The sequence below is a fragment of the Betta splendens genome, chromosome 11 (assembly GCF_900634795.4).
Source record: "Betta splendens chromosome 11, fBetSpl5.4, whole genome shotgun sequence".
In the NCBI taxonomy this organism is placed as follows: domain Eukaryota; kingdom Metazoa; phylum Chordata; class Actinopteri; order Anabantiformes; family Osphronemidae; genus Betta; species Betta splendens.
This window is the reverse complement of record NC_040891.2, coordinates 6,314,977-6,324,177: the sequence shown is the minus strand read 5'-3', so window position 1 is coordinate 6,324,177 and position 9,201 is coordinate 6,314,977. Positions and strand designations below refer to the sequence as shown.

The following is a 9,201-nucleotide window of genomic DNA, read 5'->3' as shown; positions in this document are numbered from 1 at the left end:
AGCCGCCGAGGCCTCGATCCCACCGTTGGAACGCTCGCCCCCGTGCGCTCCGTTTCTACACCTCCACTTTCACGCCGCGTCCGGGGAAAGGTTGCTTTTCGGCCTGTTTTTTTTCTGAGGGAGAGCACCTGCGGCGATGGGAGTGGGAGTCGCTATTCATCCTTTGGGTTAGGACCCGTTTGAGCTGATGTTATTAGACGGGCATCTGACGCTGACTCACACGAGGGACTCGCGCTCCTTACGGTGCGCATCGGATCATTCCCATTACAAACAAACTGAGTCACATCCTGGTTCTGTGTTTTATAAAGTTGCTGGAGCGAATAGCAAGAATTCAGAGTGACCGTGTACAGTCAGCTACATATGAAATCAATTACAAATTGACTCATTCCTAACAGTCCATAGTAAATGGTTCCTACTGTTATCATGGAGATGAAGCATACATGGGTGAGACGGGCTCTGTGATTGGCTGCTCAGTGGGCTGAAGTGGACCCTGACGAGGCCGTTGGAGAGTTGGGATGAGCCGCCGCCGGTTCGGTCGGCGTGTTTCTGCCCGATGTTGACTGGCAACGCTGCGGCGTTGCCCCGGTTTCCTCCTGCCGTCCTCCTCACAGATGATGACGCCGCTCGGATTTAATGGGAGAGATGAGATGCTTTGTTTTTCTGTCTGCTTAACACACAACATCCCCGTCCCTCCGCCTGCTGGACCTATAAAAGCGTGGAGCATCAGCGTTCCCTAGAGGCCGACGCAGGCAATGACACGTTTGTCTGTCTGATCTTCCTGATCTTCCTTCTTCAAGCAAAATAAAATAATTACAAAGATAATAATGCACTTTTATTTGCCTATTTGCTTTCACTTAGTGCATCTGCTCATAAAATTTGCTAAACTAGCTTCTACTTCCGCCGTTGAGGAGTGTTTTCTCTTTGCTCCCGCTCTACTTTTGTTTGCAGCATCCTGATCTGCTATTATGGAATAACTTTATTGAACATGGAGCTAATCTACCGGTCACTCAGCGCATTGGATAAAGTTTTCCCAAAAAGAAAAGAATCGCTGGGAAAACCACTCTGCCCCAAGAGGACTTTGCTTGTTGTTACTGTACATGCGGGACGCGTGGGAGTCCTGGTGTCCTGTGTGTGTGGAGCCACTGTCCATGGAGGATCTGTTCATATTTTGGACTATTGATGTGGACAAATTAGTCTTGAATCAGAAAAATGTATGATGTTGGTGTATTATTCTTGTGTCGTGTGCTGCTGTGTGTGTGTTCTTGCATTGTGTTGTGTTGTTTTGTATTACAACTTGCTTTTACTGTCAGATGGGATGATGAGATCATAGACGGTGCCTCGGCCACCAAGACACTCTACAGGACCTGACAATATTAAAATGGTTTCTGGTTCTGATTCTAAGCGTCTGTGTCAGCAAAACTTCTAAATAAGTAACATAAAGCCTTGATGGAACGATTCCCGGCTGTTGATGTTGCTTGACACGTTATTTCCCACGTGATTTCGATCTATTGTTTTAAATCAGTCATGATGCTTTCGTTTTTTGTCTCTTTCATTCCCTCTGCGCTGTTACTGGGGATTAAACGCCGAACACCTGATAATCAGACACTCCCTAAACCCGAGTGGGTCCAGGAGCATCAATGCGCCGATTTGCATCAGCAGATGTGTTTGCTCACGTCAGGCGCACACCTTTTTAGTGAAACATATCTGGGCGAGTTGCAGTGGCTGGAAATGCGTCAACTTTTACTTTCTCTTCTTGCCCTGAAACGACAAACGGTTCAGTGCCACTCCCATGTTTTCCCTCGTCCCGGCAGCCTCACTGTAAAACCTCTGACGCTCAGGTGTTCGTCACACAAGGGCTGCGAGGACGCGCCAGGAAACGTCGCCGCCTCTGCTCTCCTGTGTGTGAAGGTAAGACGCATCCTCGTGAAAGACGTTTCCAGGGGGAAAACGCATGATCGGCGTGGCTTCAGAGAGACTCCACCGGACAAATGACATCATAAGAAAGAGGGAGCGCAAAAGGCCACGACCTTTACGTCACCGTTCTGCCTTAAAGCCGGGATTTTTCCTATTTCCAGGGAAGAGCTCAGCGCCCAGCGTGTCCAAGATAATGAGATCTGAAAAGACTTAGAACTGGAAGTGTGAATTTGTTGTACTCAGCTTGTTTTCTCGCGTTAGCCTGTACGTTAGCCTGAAAAAATGGAAAAACATCTCATTTAAGGTAAAAAGGTGAGATACTGTAAAACAAGCTTTCTTTGTTATTCAAAAAAGTCCACATGACATGAAGAACTGTAACAGAGTCACACAGACTATATAATGTATAAAAGCAGGGCTGCAACAGGTCAAACCTGTAGAGCCAGTTCACAGAAGATAAAAGTGAATTAACTACAGTACAGGAGATCTGGGCTCTAGATCTGTGATCTGGACACTTGATAACCGTGGTTGGTTTCACGTACGTCTGCCAGACAGAGCATGCACTAAATCCATAGTTTCTCTGTGCTGGAAGAAGCAACGTATCACATAACGAGCGGTTGTTCTGACGCGTGTTGTCTGTCCCAACAAAGATGAGGGCAAACACACACGGAGGAGAGAGAGAGCGCCGCAACCTACAGCAAATAAGACAACAAGTGAGGTTTGGGTTCCCATCTGGGCTGAAAGTCACCTCGCAGCCATGCATCTGTGATGTTCTAAATGCCAAATGAAGAATTTTTGAGTTTTTCAAAACACTCTGTAGTCTTTAGAGGAACTCTAGTCCCAATTTCCCCTGTTGTGGCCTCTTAACACCTTCCACTTAGAAGAAAGGGCAGCGATTAGACGTGTCTGGCTCACGCCCTGTGATTTCAGAGAAGACAGAAAATAGCATCTGATTCGACTGCTCAATGCGTCCGCGGCGCCCGCTGGAATGCTGAAGGACTGTGGTTGCGAAATCAAACACTCGGGATTAGAGCAGACAGGGTGGAAATGGAACAGTGGGCCGCACGCGGGGCCGTCGTGCAACGTGTTCCCCCGTCAAGGCGCGAGCGCCCGTCAGAACGAGATGTAAATGTGCAACACGGGCTTTTTTTTTTTTTTTTTTTGTTTACTGCTGTAAATAAATCCTTCAGGAGCCTTTGCTCCGATGCGCTCATTCCTCGCTCAACAACCGCACCTGTTCCGACCTCAGCGAAACTGCGCGGCTGCAATGAGGAGCCACTCCACTCGAACCAACGGGAGATGGCAGGAAATATGTTTATGAACAGAGTCAATTTTGTGGATGTTTTCTGCCGCATTTATTTTTATAAAGGTTAAATGCTGAATCACACAAATGCCTCCTTTTTAATTCGGGCGCAAGTCATGGTGAAATAATGCCATTTACTGTGCGTACTGTAAAATATACTGCTAAACTGAACCGATTTGCTTATTTTGCTCATCATTATCGTTTCTCGTCCCTTGAAGCACTCAGCCATGAACTGGCTGGGGCTGCAGGCGGCCCTCAGCGGCGTCAGCAAGTACTCCACGGCGTTCGGCCGCGTGTGGCTCTCCGTGGTCTTCGTCTTCAGGGTCCTGGTGTTCGTGGTGGCGGCTCAGCAGGTGTGGGGCGACGACCGCGAGTTCGTGTGCAACACGGCGCAGCCCGGCTGCCGCAACGTGTGCTACGACCACATCTTCCCCATCTCCCACGTGCGCATCTGGGCCCTGCAGCTCATCTTCGCCACGTGCCCGTCGCTGATGGTGAGCGCGCACGTCAAGTATCGGGAGATGAAGAACAGCCAGCCGGCGTGCGCGCGCAAGTACGCGCACCCCGGGAGGAAGCGGGGCGGGCTGTGGTGGACCTACCTGGTAAAAACGCATTATCCGATGATCTGATGAACTTTGGCCTCTTTGCTTCTAAACCGTCTGATCCAAAACGTCGCCCGTTGTAATCTCTCCCCGCAGGTGAGTCTGTTTTTCAAGGCGGGCTTCGACACCGGCTTCATCTACCTGCTCCACTACATCTACCCCAACTTTGACATGCCCCGTCTGTCCAAGTGCTCCCTGGAGCCGTGTCCCAACACAGTGGACTGCTTCATAACCCGCCCCACGGAGAAGAAGATCTTCACCCTGTTCATGGTGGTGTCCTCCGCTGCGTGCGTATTCCTGTGTATATGCGAGGTGTTCTATCTCATCTGTAAGCGCATCCAAAAGCAATATTACAGCCCCATAGGCGCCAGCGAAGCTGCACACAGAGCGGTGGACCCGACGCAGTCCATTGAGAACATCTGCAACAAAGCGACTGAGCAGAGACTTTCTAATACATGATACGAACGCGCCCGGCAGACTCCACGGAGAAATCTGCATTACCAATGACTTTAAAAGTAGTGTTTTGTAAATATTGTGATGCTTCCTGCTGGAATATGCGCATTTTGCATGCAAATGAACTGCTCATGAAGGCGCCCGGAATTGGTTTGTGCGACTGCAGGACGCAGGATGTGGCGACGTAGCTGTGGTTTGATCTCTGGTGCTTTTATTTAACGCACACAGAGCATCATTAACAGGAATACCTCATAGAAATATTACACATTCAATGTTATTTTGTGTTATTATACTAATGTTTCATATGTACACAAACATAAGTTTTATTATTCTGTTATTCTTATTGTGTGTTGTCTTGGGTTTTCTTTTCTCTAAAAAGTGATGTCACTATTATCCAAAACTACAAAAGAAGAAAAGAATGGTAATTTGTTAAAGAAGGAAAAGGAAAATAAATGAACATTTTTAAACAAAACACGGTGACTTACAATACCTCTCCGTTGTGTGACTAACTCTCGACGAATGACGGGCGCGGTGATTCAGCCGTTAAACATGTCGTCATGGCTTTTTCACTCCGCCGTCCAATCAGAATCGAGGCACGCGGGTGCGGTTTTGACAGACCCGGAAATGCACCAATTGTTGTGACCCTTAGCAAAACGCTCCGTTCTGAGGGAAGAAAAGTGTGTTGAAGATGAGTTACTACTACGGCCAGGTAGCGAAACATTTGATTTTGTGCTTTGACTAAGTTAATAAGAATAACATGTTCGTATTGCGGACTTTTTCTATTTCACTTGTTTATTTCAACGTAGGCAGATGGTTCGTATAGAATCATGAGGAGCGTTAGCTACTGTATCCGTTTTTACTACACAGAGCTAACTTTTCCAACTTGTTTACAGCGAGTTTTGTTATATTAACCTCTAATTGAGTTATTGTTAAACAGTGTCCAACTTTTAGACAGTTCCTGAGCTGTCATTGTGGTTTCCTAAACAAATCGTTGTATTTCATAGCATTTGTGGAATTCAAACACTTCAATTCATTCAGTGTTCTTTTGTTAATCGTCTGCCAAATGTCATGTTCCCGGAGATCTATAAACCGTGTGTCTGGAAAAGTTATTTCAGAGTCCTGATGATGCTGATGTACCTGGCAGATAAAGTACTGTAAAAACAATGTTTCTGCTTCTGGAGGGCTATCCAGGAGGAGGCAACCCACCACCGAATGCTCCGTACGGGGGCGGCGGTGGTCCCTATGGGGCTCCACCCTCCGCTCCATACGGTGGAGCAGCGCGTCCACAAGGAGGGCCTTACGGTGGTTATGGAGCTCCAGGTCAAGGAGGACAATATGGACCCACACCAGGAGGTGCCCCTGGTGGTCCTTATGGGGGTTATGGAGGACCGTATGGACACCAGCCTGCTGCAGGTAACTGTAGACTGAAGCTGTGTAAGCATCCTACCCTGTGCCCATGGGCCCTGAGCAGGTGTATTGAAAATAGAGGCGGGTTCGCTGCAGATAGATTCTCATTCCCTTTATTCATTGCTTCTCACAATTTCTTCCTCCTTGTCGCTCTCTGGTGGGATGATGGATAGAAAATGACTCGCATTCCCAGACAGTCGTGTACAGACAGGGTTCAGTTTGTGCCCCTCAGCAGGATTACACGGCTGGAGTGATGACTCTGGTAATACTGAGTGAGGGCTAAACAGAGTAAGAGACAGATGGTTAAAGAGTGTGCTGCGCTCCTGTGCGTGTGTGTGTATATGTGTGATTATGCTTTTTCCTGTAACAGCTAAGTCCATGTCAGAACCCGATAGCCTGCGCTGCCATCACTCCCCAACAGGGACAGAATCCATCAGGGTCTGGCCTGAAGTGTCATTTGTCCTTCTCTGGCCATTCATTTTTCTGACCATCATCTCTCCTCCTTCACTCTTCCCTCATCTCACACCATATTTTCTATGTTCCTTATGTCTGCAGGTAATGGCCTGTTGCTCCAACACTCAGCAAAAGTGCAAAGATGACTTTTACTTAACCTCCAACCTTTCTCTACCTTTTTTTAAATTATTGTTTATAAGAACTAGTTTTATAACTGCAGGAAAATCATTGTGTTGCTAACTGCTCCTGTCAAAAGAAAACTGCTGTCTAGTAACATCTTCATAGTCAAGCTCAAAAGAGTCAAGCTAAATCTTTTATTATTTATTATCATCATCATTTTATACTACTATTGTTTTTTCTGTAGTTAACATCCCCCCTGGAGTTAACCCAGAGGCATACCAGTGGTTCCAGACTGTTGACACAGACCGAAGTGGCCGCATCAACCTAAAGGAGCTGAAGCAAGCACTTGTCAACTCTAACTGGTCTGCTTTTAACGATGAGACCTGCCTTATGATGATTAGTGAGTCCTAATTCTCAGTATTTGCTGAAAACAAAACCTACCAAGTTGTGTTTAAATGTGCTGTCCTTCTTATTTGTGTTAGACATGTTTGACAAGACACGATCAGGACAAATTGACCTGTTTGGCTTCTCGGCACTGTGGGACTACATGCAGCGATGGAGAGCGTTGTTTCAGCAGTATGACAGAGATCGCTCGGGGACTATCAGTGGCACAGAGCTACACCAAGGTACAGTATTTGTGTGATTAAAATAATGTAATTCTCTTTATATACAGTAAGGTATTAAATGCACTGTGCCTTGACATGGCATTAGTTGTGATTTGGTGCTATATGAATAAACAGACATAAAAAGACATTTTGTAGCTCCACTCTGCCACGTTTAATTCATACCTATTTGTCTCTTCCTCCTCAGCTTTGGCTCAGATGGGTTACAACCTCAGCCCCCAGTTTTCAGAGACTTTGGTGCGACGCTTCTCCGTGCCAGGCATGCGACCTGGCATGCAGCTTGATCGCTTCATCCAGGTGTGCACCCAGCTCCAGAGCATGACGCAGGCCTTCAGGGAGAAGGACACTAACATGACGGGACACATCCGCATCAACTATGAGGATTTCCTCTCCGGTGCCATCGTCAGGCTGATGTGAGCCCACTGACCATCCTCCTGCACTGTGGATGATTCCATGTCATGTTGTGTTCCGCTTTCAAGCCTCTACATCATTTTACTGCAGTTTGTACTACTTTATATAGTTTTCTGTAGGCCTCTATGTAGTGACTACAGTCAGTGCCAGGTTTCCAAACAGCCATAGATGCCTTCATGCAACAGGATTTGAGTTGAAAGGTTAGTTTACGGTACACCTCTATTAATTCAAATGATGACCTCACGGCTCTTCTATCCATAGGACCAGTGAATTTGCTCATATTGAAGTTAGACTTTATTTTCTTTTTATTATTTTATGTTGGAAAAAGTTTTAGTGGTGGGAAATCTAAAGTCAAACCTATAAAACAGGACTGGCAGCGATGCAAAGATTTTGGCTTCCAGATGTTTTGGTGTAAGAATCACCCTTTGATTTTGCATTATTCTTACTTGAGGTGATTTCAATGATGACATCAATAAAGGCTATGCAGAATGTATGGGAGCCTTGCAGGTATAAAAAAAGGGGCAGAGCAGGGAGATGCAGGGCTCCTCAGACCAGAGTAACTGGTCGATAGCTACTAGCTTAGGTTGCACAGTTAAAATAAATTAGTCTATCATAGATTTTGCTATATTGCACTCCTGTAAGCCAGTGTCAACAACTGATACATGTGTATCTGTGACCAAAACAGAGCAGAGGAGCAGTGATGAAACTGTGATTGTGGGACCAGTTGTGTTGAAGACAATACAGTCCACTATGGTATAAAATGCACTTATAAATGACATTACAGTGCCAAATGCCAAATGATGCCAACAACAAATAAACAACATTGTATGATATTCGGACATTCTTCATTTATTTACGGCCAGTCTCACTTAAATAATGCTTTCACATACAGTAGGTTGTCTATGTTTTATACCAGCAGATGTATATTCCTTTGTATAGTGGACAGTAGCAGCAGTAGTAGTACAGTATTTTGATACCTAAACCCTAGAGCACTAGTGACCTTTGACCCTTAAATTGCCCAGGATCAGATGATACCTTTTTGATCTTGTAGAATAAATTAGCTGCACAAAACAGCGTTTGTGCTCATGTGTGCTGGGTGCTTCTTTTCTCTCCGTCTGTTACTCTGCCAGATCACAGTTTGTGTCAGGAGTCCTTTTGCTCCTCTTTGTCTCTTTTTGAATCCGAGGCAATCCATCAAATTCTCTTGGGCATCTTCTTTGGTCATATCCCACATCCATCTTCTCCTCACCTCCTCCTCTCCTGACTTAATCCGAGGTTAAACTTAGCTGTCTGGGGACCTTATGAACACTTTGTGTAATACTCTCTTCTTCTATCCACCATGTTACGTCTACCCGACACCTGTACATGCATGTGAATGATTTTTGGTGAATGTGACCAGAGTTGCTCCATGCTTTAAGGTTTTAACTAATAGAGCAGTGTACCGCAGCCTTTCTGGGAGTGACATGATTCAGCTGTGGTTTAACCTAAATTCTTATTGTCATTGTCTGTGGAATGAAAAAACTTTCCACCCCTGACCAAGCATGACATCTGTAATTAATACCGATAAATGGAGCAGGTCCACAGGGCTTCAGTTAGTAGGGATGGGACGTCTCTGTCAGCTTTGGTTTGTGATTTGGATTGATGACGCTTGTGTTTTTACAGAAATATCTTGGCTAGTGCGGCTCTAAATCTCATTTACTATTAAATGAGAGCTGATGAAATAATCCTGGTGCTGCTAAGGTTGCTGGTAAAGGAGAACTGGCACCACTAATGTTGTTTCCCCTCAAGGGATGAGCACATTTCACTTTATCTGACAGGACTGATCATTTGCCAGCTCTGGCAACTACAAGATGGACAGCACTGATGGAGGAATCATTTTGAAGCATGAAACATAATCACCCACACAGAATCCTTTTAA

The 9,201-nt window shown here is 45.8% G+C and overlaps 2 protein-coding genes across 2 annotated transcripts; both read left to right on the top strand.

Annotated features, from left to right (window-relative positions):
• The first annotated feature begins 1,713 nt into the window (after nucleotides 1-1,713).
• Nucleotides 1,714-4,741, top strand: gjb9b (gap junction protein beta 9b). Its single transcript, XM_029167565.2, has 3 exons — nucleotides 1,714-1,908; nucleotides 3,433-3,816; nucleotides 3,913-4,741. Exons 1-3 carry the CDS (start codon nucleotides 1,729-1,731, stop codon nucleotides 4,273-4,275), a joined length of 927 nt encoding a protein of 308 aa, XP_029023398.2. The 5' UTR covers nucleotides 1,714-1,728; the 3' UTR covers nucleotides 4,276-4,741.
• Nucleotides 4,742-4,830: 89 nt separating this feature from the next.
• Nucleotides 4,831-8,116, top strand: pef1 (penta-EF-hand domain containing 1). The gene is made up of 5 exons (XM_029167563.3): nucleotides 4,831-4,978; nucleotides 5,451-5,682; nucleotides 6,494-6,649; nucleotides 6,732-6,875; nucleotides 7,060-8,116. The coding sequence occupies exons 1-5, from the start codon at nucleotides 4,958-4,960 to the stop codon at nucleotides 7,287-7,289; spliced, it is 783 nt and encodes a 260-aa protein (XP_029023396.1). The 5' UTR covers nucleotides 4,831-4,957; the 3' UTR covers nucleotides 7,290-8,116.
• Nucleotides 8,117-9,201: the final 1,085 nt, after the last annotated feature.

What these genes read in the sequence shown, in the direction of transcription:
- gjb9b (XM_029167565.2), top strand. Translation starts at nt 1,729, where the DNA reads ATGCGTCAACTTTTACTTTCTCTTCTTGCCCTGAAACGACAAACGGTT. An exon ending in CTGCTCTCCTGTGTGTGAAG is followed by an intron (nt 1,909 to 3,432) that starts GTAAGACGCATC and finishes CGTCCCTTGAAG; the next exon opens with CACTCAGCCATGAACTGGCT. An exon ending in GGCTGTGGTGGACCTACCTG is followed by an intron (nt 3,817 to 3,912) that starts GTAAAAACGCAT and finishes CTCTCCCCGCAG; the next exon opens with GTGAGTCTGTTTTTCAAGGC.
- pef1 (XM_029167563.3), top strand. Translation starts at nt 4,958, where the DNA reads ATGAGTTACTACTACGGCCAG. An exon ending in TGAGTTACTACTACGGCCAG is followed by an intron (nt 4,979 to 5,450) that starts GTAGCGAAACAT and finishes CTGCTTCTGGAG; the next exon opens with GGCTATCCAGGAGGAGGCAA. An exon ending in GACCTGCCTTATGATGATTA is followed by an intron (nt 6,650 to 6,731) that starts GTGAGTCCTAAT and finishes TATTTGTGTTAG; the next exon opens with ACATGTTTGACAAGACACGA.